At 62.5% G+C, this 17124-nt stretch overlaps 3 protein-coding genes across 3 annotated transcripts; 2 read left to right on the top strand and 1 right to left on the bottom strand.

Annotated features, from left to right (window-relative positions):
* The first annotated feature begins 3573 nt into the window (after positions 1-3573).
* On the top strand, positions 3574-4020 carry CDC42EP5 (CDC42 effector protein 5). Its single transcript, XM_049787640.1, has one exon. It carries the CDS (start codon positions 3574-3576, stop codon positions 4018-4020), a length of 447 nt encoding a protein of 148 aa, XP_049643597.1.
* A 41-nt stretch (positions 4021-4061) lies between these two features.
* On the top strand, positions 4062-7359 carry LENG9 (leukocyte receptor cluster member 9). Its single transcript, XM_049787639.1, has 3 exons — positions 4062-4214; positions 5074-5120; positions 5206-7359. The coding sequence occupies exons 1-3, from the start codon at positions 4062-4064 to the stop codon at positions 7088-7090; spliced, it is 2085 nt and encodes a 694-aa protein (XP_049643596.1). The 3' UTR covers positions 7091-7359.
* LENG8 (leukocyte receptor cluster member 8) lies at positions 7141-15143 on the bottom strand. The gene is made up of 16 exons (XM_049787122.1): positions 14980-15143; positions 13566-13654; positions 12966-13140; positions 12784-12885; positions 12491-12604; positions 11981-12236; positions 11731-11872; positions 11454-11642; positions 11017-11295; positions 10792-10932; positions 10409-10691; positions 10187-10288; positions 10031-10099; positions 9822-9951; positions 9538-9745; positions 7141-8498 (listed from the first exon to the last, which is right to left on the bottom strand). Exons 2-16 carry the CDS (start codon positions 13601-13603, stop codon positions 8336-8338), a joined length of 2391 nt encoding a protein of 796 aa, XP_049643079.1. The 5' UTR covers positions 13604-13654; positions 14980-15143; the 3' UTR covers positions 7141-8335.
* Positions 15144-17124: the final 1981 nt, after the last annotated feature.

Genomic DNA, 17124 nt, shown 5'->3' with positions numbered 1-17124 from the left:
CATGCTGGCGCTGCTAGACCCCACCCTCTGCTCAGGCCACCATCCTTGCCACCCTCCACCCAGAGCAGTCAAAACATGCTTCTGTCCAGATGCCACGATGGGCTCCAGAGCCCCCTGACCCTGTCACCCACCTCCTGAGCAAACACATAGGGGGCATGAGCAGGGAGAACAGCCTAAGGGGATAGTTCCTGGGACCCCTTCAAAGTGGGGGTTAAACTGAGGCTGGGGGTAAACTGAACAACTCTGGGCACCTGGAAGGAGCAGAGAAGCTCAGGTGTTGGGGAAAGCTGGACCTTCCGGGTAACCAGGGGCAGGAACAGGACAGGGATGGGGAGGGGGAAGTATCTATTATAGGGTCTCACACTGTAGGTTTGGGTTCCTGAGCGAGTCTCGCTCCCCCTGGGGTCACTGGAGGCTGCCGAAGCCCCTCCTTGCATGTCTCGGGTTTGCTTTCAGCCTGGTGCAGGGCTGGGAGGCCCAGGGAGCCCCCAAGTTCCCGAAGACACCCTGCCCTACCTGGGCACCGCCTCATTATTTCCCAGATGCTCCCCCCAGGTTAGGACTGTTGGGGTGCAAGGCCAGACCACACAGCTGCCACTGTCTGTCTCAGTCTTGTCCCTGTCCCTTCTTCTCTGGGGGGAATCGTGGGGCCCTGTGCTTGTCCAGGGGACCCCTGTGTCAGAAGCCAAGACCCCTTTGTCAAAGGCCAGCTAGATCTGGGTGCAAACCGCTCTTCACAGAGAGGTGCCCTTTGATCTGTTCAGGGCTGAGGCTGAACAGGCTGCCAGGGGCCTGAATCCAGGCCTGAAAGGTACTGAGGGGAGCTGGGCCTTAGCTCCTCTGCACCCCAGAGTCTGTAGGGAGCCCTGTGTGGACATGGCTTGAGTCCCCCAGGCAGGGAATCGTGCTTTGAATTCTTTTAGCTTTAATCTTTATCTGCATGCAAGGCAAACACCATTTTGGTGGGGGGGGGGTGGGTCACACCCAGCAGCACTCAGGGGTTCCTTCTGGTTCTATGCTCAGAAATCGCTCCTGGCAGGCTCGGGGGACCATTTGGGATGCCGGGGTTCGAACCACGGTCCTTCTGTATGCAAGGCAAAAGCCCTACCTCCATACTATCTCTCTGGCCCCCTACTCTTTCCTTTTATTTTTGTTTTTGTTTTTGTTTTTGAGTCGACCCCCAAGGGTGCTCTGGGGTTACTCCTGGCTTTGCACTCAGGGGTCATTCCTAGTGGTGGTCGTCTTGGTACCCTAAGGGATGTTGGGGATCGAACCCTGGATGGTCGTGTGCAAGGCAAACAAATACCCTCCCTGCCCTGCTCTCGCTCCAGCCCCCTGGCTTTAAATTTTCAACCACTGACATTCCTCAGCGAATGTGGCTGCTTTCGCTCCTTTGTCGTGTCTTCTCCAACCTCAGTTTTCTTCCTTCCCCCACCCCTCACACCTCACCCACTGGGTGGGGAGATATTTTCCCCACACCCGCCCCAGATCCCAGTCGTAGGCCATGGCTGCTGGCGTGGCGACATGTGGACTTCGAGCTTTTTTATGTGCCTTTCCAGGCAGGTTCTGGGGTTAATCCCCACCCCACCCCCACTCCCACCAAAGCTGTTTGAAAGATAGGAGAAGAGAATGTTCCAGAGCATTCATTCCATCTCTCACAGCTGGCTAAGGGTGGGGCTTCCACGCAAATAGAAAGAAGAATTTTCTTTGTACTAACTCTGAGTCTTAAAACAACAAATACAAAGTCAACCAACGTCCCCTCCCCAAAGATTCTTGGAAACAGCCATGTTCCAGGACATGGTCATAACATCCCTTTCACCCCTCCCCACTTTATAGCACATGGGCCACTAATGCACTTATTGCATTCTCAACAACTCTTATTTTTTAAACTGTCTGTTCCTATTTTATGTATTTATTTTTGGTTTTGGGGCCCACACCCAACAGCATTCAGGGGCTAACTCCTGGCTCTGAGCTCAGAAATAACTATTGGTGGTGTTGGGGGACCATCTGGGATGCCAGGAATTGAACTTGGTCAGCGAGTGCAAAGCAAATGCCCTGCCGGCTATGCTATCACTTTGGCCCCTGTTTTTAATTTTATTTTTTTAACTTTTTGTTTTAATTTTAAACTTTACTGATTGATTAATTGATTGATTGATTGGTTTTTTGGCCACACCTGATGGTGCTCAGGGCTTTCTCCTGGCTCTGCACTCAGAATTTGACCCTGGCAGGCTGGGGGACTATATGGGATGCTGGGAATTGTCTTGCGTCCCTCCCAGGTCGGCCACATGCAAGACAAAAGCCCTACTGGTGTGCTATCCCTCCGGCCCCTATTTTTTTTGTTAGTTTGTTTGTTTTTGGGTCACACCCGGCAGCACTCAGAGGTTCCTCCTGGCTCTCTACACTCAGTAATTGCTCCTGGAAGGCTCGGGGGACCATATGGAATGCCGGGTGGAAACACTGTCCTTCTGCATACAAGGCAACGCCTTACCTCCATTCTATCTCTCTGGGTCTCGGCCCTATTTTTAATTTTGTTTACTGTAACACTGTGACTTGCTAAGTTGCTCATAATACAGTCATTTCAGGCATTCAATTTCCAACACCAATCCCACCACCAGTGAAATCTAGATAGATATGTTTTCACATTCTTGGGGCCTCCAATATTGTCCACAGTTCCAGACGGTCACAGTCCGCCTCATCCAAGATGGACTGTCTGGCCTAATCTGGGGCACACAGAGCAGGGGCTGGTGGTTCTTGCTTTGGTTTTTGTTGTTTTTGGCAGTTGGTCCACACCCAGCGGTGCTCAGGGGTTATTCCTGCCTCTGCACTCAGGGATCACTCTTGGCAGGCTATGAGGACCCTATGGGATGCCTGGGATTCAACCTGGGTAGGCTGCATGCAAGGCAAATGCTCTCCTAGCTGTGCTACTGCTCGGGTTCACTAGAGGGTCTATTGTTATTATTATTATTGCTTTTAGGGCCATACCCAGTGGCAGCTCAGGTCTTAACTCCTGGACCTATGCGCAGGAATCACTCCTGGCAGGCTTTGGGGAACCTGTGTGATACCAGGAATCCAACCCTGGTAGGCTGTGTGCAAGGCAAATGCTCTCCCCACTGTGCTGTCGTTTAGGCTTTGGTACCAGCCTTTTGAAAGCCCCATGTCCTTTCCTTTAGTGAATCCACAGGACAAACTGTTGGCTTGACTTTGAGCATTAAATCAGGAAGCTGTGAGCTCAAAAACAGACCATTAAGAAAACCTACAATTCTGAGGCTGGAGAGATAGCATAGTGGTAGGGCATTTGCCTTGCACACAGCTGATCCAGGATGAACACGGGTTCAATCCCCGGCATCCCACATAGTCTCCTGAGTCTGCCAGGAGCGATTTCTGAGTGCAGAGCCAGGAGTAACCTGAGTACCACCGGGCGTGACCCAAAGAAAACCCACAATTCTGCAAGCCTCGGGTTCCCCCCTGGCTGTAAAGTGGGTCTGGGCACAGAGAGGGATCTGAGAAGGATGGGGGGATGCAGGGCGTGCACTTGAGGTGTCGGGAAGTCACTCGTCCACCCTCAACCCACAGATGCCGGGGCTGAAGCAGCTGGGCCCGGTGCCACAGCAGCCCAAGAAGCGACTGGAGCGTGGGGCCCTGTCCAGCGCGTCCATCTCGGCCCCCCTAGGCGACTTTCGCCACACGCTGCACGTGGGGCGCGGCGGTGACACCTTTGGGGACACCTCCTTCCTGGGCCACCACCAGGCCAGGGGGTCGCCCCCCGAGGCCCAGCCTCAGCCCGGGGAGCCCCTGGCCGCTCCCCCGCCACCATCCGCCGCCGACCCACTACTGACCTTCCACCTGGACCTTGGGCCCTCCATGCTGGACGCTGTGCTGGGCGTCATGGACACGGGGCACCAGGGGGTCACGGCCCAGCCCCAAGGGGACCCCAGAACCGGCCTGCCACCTTCCCAGGCCTGCAGCCAGCAGCGGGAGCCGGAGCTGGAGCCCCACCAGCACAGCGTGACCAGCCTGTAGCATCCCGGATCCTATTCATAAATGCCCAGATCTGCGTCCCGATGACATCTCACTCTACACTGGGCTGCGGGGCTGTGGACACTCGGGGTGTCTCCTGCAGTCGTGGCAGCCCCCAGGAGGGCCTCGTGGTCCTGGCTAGTCTGCAGAGGCCCAGTTGGGCCCGACTGAACGTGCCCACCTGCAGCCTGTTCCCAGTCTCTTAGTGGTGGGATGTTTCCTGCATGCCCTGGAGCTCGAAGGACGCTGGAGGTATCAAAGGATGCTTTGCCCTGCTGGTTCTGTCCCCTGCATCTTCTTCCGCTCCCCTGAGCACCGCCAGGAGTGATTTCTATGTGCAGAGCCAGGAGGAACCCCTGGGCATGTGGCCCCCAAAAGAAAAGAACCACCACCACCACCAACAACAACAAGAAAAAACAAAACAAAATGAAGAATGCAGCCTGGAGGGCCAGTGGGCTGCAGGATGGCTGCTGGTCCCTTCCCTGACCAGCTCAAGGCCCAGCGAAGGCGGGGCTTCGCATGCAAACAGCTTCCGGGAGGCGGGGCTACACTTGCAAAGCCCCAACCAGGACTACAGGTGCAGCTACTCCGTTGGGGGCGGGGCTGGACATGCAAGTAACCAACCAGGAAGCGGGAATCTTGATGGGCTTAACACGGGCGCTTGGAGGCGGGGTTTGCATGCAAATTATTATCCGGGGACGTGGCTTAGTAAAAAAACAAAACAAAACGAGGAAGCGGGATCTCTTGGGCAAATGGGCTGCCAGTGGGCGGGCTTATGCAAATAATCAACGGGAGGCGGGGCTGCATATGCGAAACACCAACCAGAAGGGCAACTACTTAGGGCAGCTATTCCGCCGGGGCGGGGCTGAACATGCAAATAAAAGCCAGGGGGTGGGGCCGCGCACGCAAATCACATGCTGGGGGCGTGGTGTGGTATGTAAACGAAGAGGCGGGGCTTGGTTCCACATGCTGCTAGTCAACGCGCCTAGAACAGGAAGTCGGAGGCGGGGCTGAGAATGCAAATCAGGCCGCCGCGGACCTAATTTGCATTCTCAGCCCCGCCTCCTGGCAGGCTACATCGAAGGCGTGGTGGGCGTGGCTTCGTATGCAAATACAAGTCCGGGTGGGAGGGGACGAACCTGCAAGTAGAAACCGGCGCGCTGAACTGTCAAAGTGAAGTGTCCGAAGTGCGGCCTGGCACGCGGCCGACCCGGCTCCATCTAGGGCGCCCCGGGGTCCCCCGAGCACCGGCGGGAGCGGCTTCGGAGGGAGCGCAGAGCCCCGAGTGGCCCAAACCAAGCAGAACCCAGCTCTAAAGGGGGCCCAGACCGGGTCCCGGGGTCGCCTCGGAGGCGGCCCGGGCCAAGTGCCACCAGACGGACCTGGGCGGGGCCGGGCCGGGCCGGGCCGGGGCGAGGCGGCGAGGCGGCGAGGCGGGGTTCCGGCCCGGTGTGACGCCACCCGGCCCCGAGTCTCCCAGCCGCACCCGACGGCCATGGCGGCGGCGGTCGCTGAAGCCGAAGCCGAAGCCGAAGCCGGAGCCGGAGCCGGAGCCGGGTCTGGCCCGGAGCCCGCGCCGCCGCCCGCCTGCCGCTTCTTCCTGGAGGGCCGCTGCCGCTTCGGGGCGCGCTGCCGCCAGCCCCACCCCGGGGCGCCGCCGACGCCGCCTGGGCCGCCGCGGGAGCCCGCGGAGGCCCGGCCCGAGGCCGCGAGCGGGGCCAAGAAGCCGCCGCTGCGCACGGCCGCCGACGTGATCCGCCGCATCCGCTGGGACCCGCGCCTCGACCCGGCCGACTTCTCGGTGGGCTACCACGACCGCTTCCTGGGCGAGCGCGAGGAGCCCTTCGGCGCCTTCTGCTGGGACGCGCCGCTCGCCGCGCTCGGGCCCGGGGTCCTGGCCGTGCCGCAGCACCGGCTGCTCTTCTTCCGCCACCGCGGCCGCCTCGTGTGGGACCGCCGCTCGCGCACCGACCGCGTCTTCGGCTCCGGCTCGCCCGCCGGCCGCGGGCCCACCATCCTGGACGCGCTGGGCGGCCCGGAGGACGACCCGGAAGACGCTCGGGACGGCGGGGGCGTGCCCGGTGGGTCGGAGGACGACCTACAAGACGCTCGGGACGGCGGGGGCGTGCCCGGTGGGTCCGCGGGCCCAGGTGTTCGGGAAGGCGGGGATCTGCTGGGATCTACCGTGCGGCCGGTGGACGCTCAGGATGGCGAGAACGAGCCCCGTGGGTCGAAGGCACCAGAAGATGCGCAGGACGGCGGGGACGAGCCCGGTGGGCCACGGACAGCAGGTGCCCAGGGCTGCGGGGACCTGCTGGAATCAGGGCGACCGGCAGGTGCGCAGGACGATGGGGATGCGCCAGGAGCGAAGGGGCCAGCAGGTGGAGCGAGGGACCTTGGGGCCGCCCAGGGCCCCGACTCGGAGCAGGAGAAAGGCAGGACTGGGGAAGCGGGAGCCACGGAGTGGGGGCTCGAGGCCTGGCCCCAAGGCGGGGAGCGCCCGGCAGCTCCCCGGCAGCCGCGTCCCACGCACTTCCTGGCGCTCCGGGTGACCGAGCCGGGCCTGCAGGCCGCAGTGGCCGCGGCCCAAGAGCAGCTGGTGGCCGCCCGGCCCGACTGTGCGGCTTTCTTTGTGCCCGTGCAGGCCCTGCACCTGACCCTGGCCCTGCTGAGGCTGGCGGGCCCCGGGGAGGAGGCCGAGGCTGCGACCATCCTGAGAAGGGCGCTGGCCGAGCCAGGACTCGGGGCACCCCGAAGGCTGAGCTTCACAGACCTGGTGCTCTTGGGCCCTCATGTGTTGTGCGCGCCCCCCACACCCTCCCTGGAGGGCTTGGCCGAAGCTCTGTACCAGAGGCTGGAAGCCGCGGGGCTGAGAGTACTGCAGCCTCCCAGGGGGCTGAACCCCCACCTCACCCTGGCCAAGGTGCCCCGAGGCAGCCAAGTCTGCCTCCCAGAACCACAGCGCGGGCCAGGGCCACCAATGGGCCACCAGGCCCTGGCCACGCTCTGGCTGTGCCGCATGGGGAGGGCCCAAGACGCATACACAGCCTTGGCCGAGATCCCCCTGGGCTAGGCACCACTGGAGACCCCCCCCCACCCAGCACAAACAGCAGACAGCAGCTGTTTTTTCTCTCTCTCTCTCTCTCTTTAATTTTGGCTTCTCTCAAGCTTCCAAGTGGTGCTCAGCGCTCCAAGGAAAGAATGAAGGAAGGAAAGGGGGGAGGAGGGGAGGGCAGAGGGGCGTCGGGGAGAATCGGCCTGACAGTGCCGGGCAGCTGCGGGTGAGCTCATGGCACCCCTCCGGTTACATGGCAGGAGAGGGAGGGCGGGCCGAAAAGAAAAGGGAGGAAGAAGGAAAATAACTGAAATAAACACACACACAAAGAAAGGAGAACATGACGTGAGCTGGTGATCCATGAGCGGGAGGGAGGGAGGGCGGGAAACGGCTTTACCTGTGCTGAACCAGGGGGGCAAGGGAGGGGGTCAAAAAAACCGGAGACATCGGGGTAGGGGAGGAAGGACACGAGACAACTCAATACAACTGCAGGCGAGGCCGGCCGGTGAGTCCCACGCTGGCCTCCGGAGTCCTGAAGGGTCTGGCGCTGTGGGAGGCATCTCTCGGGTGGGGGGCCACAGGCAGGCTCAGTCTCTAGGCAGCTCCCCGCACCCACTGGCGGAGGCCACAGAGGGCAACAAAGAGTCTCTGGTGAAGCTGATGGCGGGGTGCAGGTGTTCCCCGCGGAGGGCGGCCGGTCCTCTTCCGCTGGCCCCCCAGCTTGGGACAGGCCAGCGTGCTGGGGGAGTCGGAGTACGAGCTCGAGAGAGAGAGAGAGAAAATACTGAGACAGCATTAGTGAATGTGCCAGGTGGACAGACAGCGACAGACACACAGTGCCCAGCCCCGCTGTCTCCTCCCACCCAGCCCTCGGAGGCAAAAATAAAAACGTAGAAAAATCTCTGTACAGACCCGCTGCAAGTGCGGGGCGGGATGGCAGCTCGTCCTGGAGCCCACTTCCCACAAATTAATTTACACCCCAAGTTCATGGCTCAAAAACAAAACGATCCGCACGGGCGGCGTGGAGGCGGCAGGAGCCCACCCACTGGCGGCTGCGCCAGGCTGGTCACGCACGGGAGGCGGCAGCTACGCCAGGCCCGGGGTACTGAGAAGGCGGGCAGCTACGCCGGGCCGATGGAGCTTGGAAGGCGGGCAGCTACGCCGGGCCCCTGGGTACTCAGAAGATGGGCAGCTGTGCCAGGCTGATCCGGCAGAGGCAACTGCTCGCACTGAGGCGGGAGACTGTGCCGGGCCTATCGGGACTCAAAAGGAGGGCAGCTGCGCCAGGCTGAGTCGGCAGTCGATGCTGGTGTTGTCCGGGCCAGTGTAGGCCAGGCCCAGGGGCTCTAGGAAGGCCTGGCAGGCAGCCTCGCCCTCGAAGGCCAGCTCAGCCTGCAGGTAGGAGACGGGCAGCGCAGGGCGGAAGCTAGGAAACAAGAGAGAAGGCGATGAGGGAGGCAGTGGGCAGGGGGGCCCCACCAGGCCCCATTCAGGCCCCCAGACTCTTCAGCTCCTGTGAGCTGACACACACCCCTCCACCCACCTCCCACCTTCGGGGCTCGGGGGGGCCCGGGGTGCGGTTGGTGGCTCAACCCCGGCAGCGCCCCCCCTCACCCTCACTTACCTGTGCAGGGCTGGGGAGGGGGAGGGAAGGGCTCGCTGTGCGAGGCACAGGTCAGCACCCACTCTGGCCTCCAGAAGGCTGAGCACCTACGGGGTGCCAGCCTGCCCCGGGCCCCGAACCCACCTGCCTGCAGGGCAGCGACCACTGGGTCCCTAACAGTGGAGCGTGACTCATGGGCTACACCCTGCCGGGGTCCTTAAGGCCCCTAATCCCAGCCTCTTCTGTGGGGGTGACTAGCCCCACAGTCTCTCCTGTGAGTGACTAGCTCCCAGAACAGCCTTCCCTATGGGGGTAACCAGACACCAAGCACAGCCTAGCCTGTGAGCAGCTCCCCTGAACACAGCTTTTCTGTGGGGGTGACCAGCCCCTAGTCTCCTCTGGGACCCCCAACCCCCATGAGCCTAGACTCCTGTGGGGGTGACCAGCCCCTCATATCTGAGGTGCGGCCCGAATACGCAGGTGAACAACGGCCCAGCGGTCCCAACAGACTCAGTTCAACCACAGTGACAGACCCGACGCGTATGACCACAGCCACTAGATGTCAGAGCGCCCTGGGCCCATCGCTTCCCAAGAAACTGAGTCCCCCAAGCCACATCTCCCCTGGCCCCTCACCGTGGCCGGTGCTAGGGCAGTGAGCAGGGAGGACCCCACCTTGGAAGCACAGTTCAGAGGGGCCGGAGGGGCCAACAACGGAAGCCATGGCAGGCCCCGTGACCAGGAGACCAGGTCACACCCGTGACCAGGAGAGCAAGTCAGCCACCGGGGGCCGCTCAGAGGGAGTAGGATGCAGGAGTAAGAAAGGGGGAGCAGGGCGCAGGCCTGGCAGCGCGGCGGCACATACGTTTTGATCATGGCCTTGAGGGCGGCCTTGCGCTCGCGGTCAGCGAACTTGTCCACGAGGTAGCCCGACATGCAGGGCGCGCGCTGGTAGAGGCGGAAGAAGCGGTGGTAGTTGCCCAGGGCCCAGGCGGCCCTCAGCGCCAAGGCGTGCGCCACGCAGGGGTCGGCCTTCAGGGCCCGAGTCAAGTAGGCCAGCTCGGTGGTGATGTCTGTGGAGAGCAGGGGTCAGTGGCGTCAGAGATGCCCGCGGGTGGGACAGGGGTCCCCGGGGCTGTGGCCTCTCACCTCCTGAGTTCTTCGTGAAGATGTAGTAGAGAATCCGGTAGGCGGTAAACTCGCCCACGTTGCCCGGCAGGTTCTCTGCGTAAAGCGACTTGAGCTGTGTCTGACACTGGTTAAACTCTTCATGGTCGCCCTGGAAGCCAAGGACGTGGGGTGTGAGGTCATGGGGGACATGAGGGACACCTGCCAGGGCAGCCACGGTAGCGGCTCACCTTCTCCAGGGCGATGCGAGCGTGGGTCTCGTACACCTCCACCGTGAACTCGGTGCGGATGCCTTGGACCTGTGGAGCAGTGGTCCAGGTGAGTGGACATGGGGCGTCAGGGGACACGGGGCGCCTGGGGCTGTGGGTCCCAAGTGCCAAACCCACCGTCAGGTCTTGCCGGATGGACTTCATCTGCTCACACGCGAACGCGTAGTCCTGCTTCTCCTTCCAATGCGACTTCACCATGCACAGCGACTTCTTGAGGACCTGCAGCACAGGGACACTGCTCAGGGACCCAGGTGTGCCTGCCTCAGCTCTGCCTCGGCCCATGGGGCTTCCCAAGCTGGCCGCATCCCCTTTCTGCCCCATCCCCGTCCCTGCACTCACCGTCACGGGGCGCACAGTGGATGGGTCGGGGGCGCAGGTGAGGCGCAGGTAATTCTTGGTGATGTCAGAGCAGGTGCCCACGATCTGCAGCTCCTGCCAGTCGGGGTCAGCGGCAACATCCAGGTTGCCTACGCGAAGCACCAGGGGCCCGAGACGCAAGCGGCGGGTGTGTGCGTGCTGAAAGCGGGCGGCGCGCTTCTGCCTCTTGAGCTCGCGCTCGGGGTCCTCGCACTCGGCCAGGGCCAGCTTCTTGCGGTTGCGCTTGCTGGGCGCAAGGTCGTGCCTGGGAGGGCGCAGGGACAGGCCTGGATGTCGTGCCAGCCGCCCTCCTCCCGGCACCGCACCCACCCCAGCCCCGGCCCCGGCCCGACGCTCAAGCTCACCTCTTCCCACGCTGCGCCCGGCCCCGGCCACGATCCATGTGGGCGCCCCGACCGCCCCGTCCCTTGGGTGGCGGGTTCCTGCGGCCCACAGGCCGGCACTCGGGCCCCGAGTCGGAGGTGTCCGAGTCCGTGTGTGAGTCACTAAGGGGAAGTAAGGGACAGTGAGGCGACATGAGGTGACCAAGCCCACACCCTGCCCCCTACCCCGGTCGGTCGGGCACTGACCTGCGGCGGAAATGGCGGGTCGGGGAGCGGGAGGAGGAGCGGGAGCGGGACTCTGTGCTGGAGGAGGAGCTGTTGTCCTTCATGAACACATTGCGGTTGCCAAACTTGGCGAAGCTGCTGCCCCGGGCTCGGCCAGCACCCCCAGCCCCGGGAGCCCCTCGCTGAGACTGGGCACCCCCGCCCCGTGCCGCGGGGCCTGCCCCCCTGGGCGGGTGGAGGCCGCTAGGAGCCTCCCACCGCTTCTTCTTGGGGCTCTCGGCCACAGGCTCCCGAGTCAGCCTGGGGACACAGCAGGGCAGGGCTATCACCAACCCGGCGCCCGCCCGGCCTCCCCGCCAGCACGGGGCACTTACCCGGCCACGCTGCCACGGCACGGCACACCGGGCTCCCCCCACCCCTCCCCAGCCAGGCAGGTCCCACCGCCCCGAAGGCCTCACCCCGGCAGGGGCTCTCGGCTCCAGTCAATGGTGTAGGCCGAGCCGTCCTGCAGCCGAGCCTGCAGCAGCTCCTTGAGCAGCTTCTCGGTGCGGTCCTTGTCCTCCTCTGACTCGCAGGCGGTGAAGCAGCGCTCGACGTACTCCTTCATGTCCTGCGGCCAGTCGTCCGGCTTCCCCGACAGCGGGCCCCTGTGGCAGGCGGGGTTCAGCAGGGCCCCAGGCCGTCCTGCCCTACCTGCCTTCCCTTCCCTCCTGCAGGGCCAGAAGCGGGACTCACCTGTGGCTCTGGGCCTTCTCGGGGTTCGGCGGGGGTCCGAAGGTGCTGTGCTGGCCGTCTGAGGGGGAGCCGAAGCTCTGGCTAGTGACAGCAAAGGGCCGTTTCTGGATGTTGAATTTGAGTCCGCCGGTGCCTGGGGCAGCTGAAGGCAGCAGAGCAGAGGTCAGGCCTCGAGACCACTTGGAGCCACGCTCCCCACACACACAGGCAGAGCCTGGGCCCGCTAGTGCCCCGCACCAGGCCCACTCACGCTTCATGCGATTCCACAGCTGCTGGCCCTTCTTGGGCTTTGCAGGCTCCGAGTATGCGTGAGGTGGCCCGTACGCAGGGCCTGAGGTGGGGCCGGCCTGGCTGTGCTGTGTGGCTGGCGCCGTCCCAGGCTGGGGTCCGCTGCTCAGTGCCCGGGCCCCGTGCGGGGGGTTGGCAGGTTGTGGAGGCTGGGCGGTGGGCAGCTGCTGAGGGGGCGCCGGGTAGGCCATGCCATCATCCATGCCAGGAACAGGGGGCTGTAGGGGGAGTGGGCACTGAAGGCAGCTGGACTTGCTCCAGGAGCCCCGGCTCTGCCCCGCCACTGAAGCTCCCAGGGAAGACCTTCTCTGGGGCTCCACACCCGGCCACTCCGATGAGACCCCAGAGCGAGTAGTAGAGGTCACAGGACTGTCTTGACCCCTTCCTCTCCGCACACAGGAATGGGAGTGTGAGCAGGGTTGCACCTGGGACAGGTGGCCCTGGGAAAGCGCCCCTTCCGCTAGGCACTTACCTGGTTCAGGCCCCCCTGGTGCTGGGGCGCTGCTGGCTGCTGGGGGTTGGCAGAGCCGTAGGAGCTGGTCATCCCGTACTGCGAGGGGGAGCCGTAGCTCGGGTACATGCTCTGCTAAGAAACATGAGGGCTGAGGCTCAGGGCCCCACACGTGCCTTCCCCGCTCCCCCACCACCACATACGTGCGCCTCAGCCACCTGAACGGGAGATACAGGCAATGAACATCTCAGCGCCCAGCCCCCCGAAGGGTCCCTCTGCTAGCAAGCGGCCAGCGAAGGACCCAGCCTGCTCACCATGGGGTAGTAGTAGCCGTATGGGTAGGCATAGTTGTACTGCTGGTACCACTGGTAGTACTGCTGCTGCTGCAGAGCAGATGCTTCGGCCTGGGTCACATACTGTGGGGAGAGGCCACAGACTCAGGGGGTGCCCGTGGCCCCAGGATCCCCACCCGGCCCCGACCCTCCGGCCCCCTCACCTGAGCGCCGGCCACAGGCCCATTGCTGCTGGTCTTGGCTGAGCTGCCGGCGGCCCCTGCCTTGCTGATGCTGGCCAGCGCCTGGCGGGCCTTCTCCCACTCCGGGTTCTCATGCATGGGCGCCTCCAGGCCATTCTCACGGCCCGCCCCGGCCACCATGCTGTACTGGGAGGGCCTGCAGGGGGGAAGGGGAAGGTCGAAGTTTCCCCAGGGCCCTCTGGCCTGCCCCGGGGCCCAGCCCTGTCTGTGGCGCATGCTCTCTGCTGGCTCACTGATGACTCACTGGTGACCAGCTTGGACTATGGTGTCACAGAGGAATGAACGAGGTCACCGGCCTGGTCACCACGGGGACCCAAAACAATGGGGCTCAAGGGGAGGACAGTGGGTGACGCCTCTCCCTAAACCCGCCACTTAACACCAAGGCCAGTGACTAATCGGCCAGTGCAGGCCTGAGTCACTGGACTCTGGGGCCAAACAAAGGCCGCGTGGGGACCTGCTCTCCAAAGAGCTGCTGGACACTGCCCGCACCACCACCTCCTTCCGCACCCCCAGAACCGGCTCCCGGATCCTGCCCTCCCCTCCGGCCTGTGCCCCACTAACCAATCCGTGCTACGCTGGTCACCCACGTTGGCCGCCATCTGGACCTTGGGGTGGAGGGGGTGGACCGCGGGAGCCAGGCTGCTTCCTCACTGCACAGGAGAGAAGAGAAAGAGATTAAGGGAAGCCCAGAGGGTGGAGACAGGCCACACACAGGGAAGGAGAAACGAAACTGGAAGAATCAGAGCACTGGGCTGGGAGTTTGAGGAAAACCCCACGTGTCCAGGGACAGACACCTCCTTCAGCAGACGTTAAAGGAATGTCCCCTAAGGAAAAGGGAACCTGGTTGCTGGAGAAATAAGGGCTCCCTCAGCAGAGTGGGGAGGTTCCTAGGGTGGGGTAAAAGCTGCCAGGGATCGGAAAATCCCTGAGGCAGTGAAAAATAAGAGGCCACTCCAAGGCGGAGAAACCCCGTGGCACAGGGAGGTAAAAAAAAAAAAAAAAAGGATTCCTCAACACAGAGACACCGAAGGAGCCTAGATTCCCCATTCTGAAAGACTGGAGAAGGTGAAGAGGGATGGAAAAGATGGCTCCCAGCTGAAGATCTGGAGGGGAAGAAACTCATGGGGACCTAAAGTGGGAGGTATGTGTGTGGGGGGGAACGACACAAAAAGCTGTGCCTGGGGGTTATCCAGAAACGTGGCAGGGAGGAAACACACAGCACAGCTGGTGAGAGAGAGCTCGTCTTACATGTGTCCCAGCCGGGTTGGAGGCCGGACACCGCATGGGGGTGTCCTGGGAAGCCCCCTCCAGGAGTGATCGTGGAGCTCAGAGCCCCGAGTCCCACCCGGGTATGGGTCCAGAAGGCCAGCAAAATAATCTGGGTTGCCTCAAGGGCCGGTCTCCCTCTCTCTCGAGGCAGGCAAAGGCCCTCCAGGGAGGGAGGAAGGCTTCACCCGGGTCCCAGGGACATGGGATCCTGGGCAGGGGAGAAGGGGAAACTGAGTCTGGGGTGTTCCAGTCTGCGCGGGCAAGCGGGGCTAGCTAGGGTGAAAGGTCCTGCGCGGCCCACGACGGCTACGAAGGAGCTGGGCCGCCCCGGGAGTCCCCTGGCAGGATGACAGAAGAGGGCACCGGGGAGGCACTAGGCCCGCCTGGGAGGGACCAGGGGCCGCCCGGGCCGCGCCGCGCATGCGCACGACGTCCCCGCGGAGAGGGCGGGGGGGGGGGATGGCGCGCGGCCCGCCGGTCGCCAGGGGCAACACCGGAACCCGCTGGAACGAGCCGGTCAATGGCAGGGCCGGGACGCTCAACGGCGCACGCGCGAGCTCAGGGGCCGCCGCGCCGGGAGGGGGAAGGGCAGGCCCACCCGTCCTGCGCATGCGCAGAGGCCGCGCCCGTTGGTGGAGGGGCCCCTGGACTTCGGAGCCGCCGCGTCCCCTCTCGGGTCCTCTCGCCCGCCGCCCTCTGCACCCACCTCGGCCGCTCGTCCCCTGGGACTCTTCAGCGGCGCCTCAAGTGTCTAGGGCGGCGGCGTGCGGCGGCGGACGACGTCGGCGGCGGCGCTGCTCGTCGCGACCCGCAGAGCTCCGCGCTTCCTAGGGCGGCGGCGTTCTCGCTGCTTGGGCGTCCTGACGTCTCGCGAGATTTCCTCTTCACCCCCCCCCTCGCTCTCGTCGCGGCGCAGCCAATGAGCGCCCGCGCTCGCCGCTAAGGCCCGCCCTCCCCCGCCTACGCAGCGACGCCGCGCACGTCCGGGCAAGCCGGAAGTCGGGGCGGGGACGGTGGCCCCGCGGGGACATTTCAAGCCGGTTGGGCGAGCTGAGCCTTGCGCGCAGGCCTGCAGCCTGGTTTGGCTGCCTGGGTGGAGGCCATTGTGGGTCCTGAGTGTCACCCTGGGCAGGGGGGAGTCGTGAGATCACCCCAGCGAGCCAGGGGCACCCCTGGGTGGGAGAATCAGGCCGTGAGCCTATGCTGGAAAGGATCCCCCACTCAGTCTCTGGTTAGCCCTGCGCACAGCCCTGGGATCAGGGCCTCAGCCCCTTGCAACTGGGTGTGGGTTAGGGCCAAAGCCCTGGACTCAGGAGCACTGGGGCGTGGGTTAGGGCCTCATGCAGCCACTCAGCAAACTCTCAGCTTTCCTTCCCTTCCCAGCTCCAGCCTGGGCGATGCAAACCAGCCAGACAGACAGGGGAGCAGTCCCAGCCATTAGGAACGAGTGATCGCCTTATAGCCAAAGGACTCTATCTCCTCTCCCACCTGGTTCCTAAAATACTTCTGCATTCAAGAATCACTCCTGGCACCGCTTGGGAAACACAGTGGGATGCTGGGGATCAAACCTGGGACGGCTGCGTGCAAGGCAAACACCCTCCCCTCTGTTATCCCAGAGGGGAGGCCCCAACCATTTGCTTTTTCTTTTTTTTTTTGGTTTGGGGGCCACACTCTACGGCGTTTAGGGGTTACTCTCGGCTCTTTACTCAGGAATCACTCCCGGCAGGTTTGGGGGACCTTATGAGATGCTAGGGGATCGAACTCAGGTCTGCTGCATGCAAAGCAAACGCTCTCCTCACTGTGCTATCGCTCCTGTCCCAACAACTGCTTGGGGGTGAGGGGTGTTTTTCTGGGTAGTGCTCAGGGGTTTCTCCTGGGGCTCTGGACTCAGAAATTGCTCCTGGCTGGGGGGACGATATGAAATGCTGGGGATTGAACTCGTGTTCATCCTGTGTCAGCTGCGTGCAAGGCAAACACCCTACCACTGTTCTATCACTGAAGCCCCAACAACTGACTTTTATTTTTGTTACTCTGAAGAGCTCGGTTGAAAATTTTCCATCTTTTTTTTTTTTTTTTAATCCAGCTTTTCTAGACTAATTTGAGATACACAGTGTGGAGAACATCCATAGCCCCCTCGTTCTGTGGCATCACCCAGGGCTGAGTTCTGAGACTGCCAAATAAGAAAACCAGAGCCAATGGTTGGCAACCTGAACTTGAGCTCGCCCTGGGGGTGCATCGCCCACACCCCGACTCTGGAGTTCAGCCTGGGAATACACTGCAGGCAGGTTGCTTGGGCATTGCAAGTGGTTGCATTTTGCTCTTTAGCCAAGCCTGCGCAGTCTGGGAAAAGAATAAACACTATCAGCTGCCCTCTCTATGGTTAAATATATCCTCTTGTTCTCTGCTAAACCTCCCACCTTTCTTTGTTCCTCATTTTTTTTTCCTGCTTTCTCTTGGCTTTAGCATTGGGAGAGGAGGAGGAACAGCAGCAGTCGAGTTTGGGAACGGTTTGAGGTGATGTGGAACTGAAGGTAGGGTACAGATGGCCCCCTCGCCCACCCCCACACCCCCACTACCTCCCCCTCTTGTAGCACCAGTCCAGAAGTGTCCCGGAACATTGGTTCCAAACAGATAAACCCGTGCTCAAGGCCTTGTTACCGTCCATTTCCACAGCGACCCCATTCAGGTTCGTGCACACAGTGGACTTGGAGACGTCCCTGTCGTGTTGGGGTCGAACGTGGTAGTTCTACAGCCCTGAAAAATCCCTTGTGCTCCCAAGTCATCCTTCTACCCCATTGCCTACTGCTCTTTTTTCTGAGTGTCAGGGATTGGGACACCTGCTGTTTTTATT

The sequence above is a fragment of the Suncus etruscus genome, chromosome 14, assembly GCF_024139225.1.
Source record: "Suncus etruscus isolate mSunEtr1 chromosome 14, mSunEtr1.pri.cur, whole genome shotgun sequence".
Taxonomy (NCBI): Eukaryota; Metazoa; Chordata; class Mammalia; order Eulipotyphla; family Soricidae; genus Suncus; species Suncus etruscus.
Note: the sequence above shows the minus strand (reverse complement) of the source record. Positions and strands in the feature narration are given on the sequence as shown.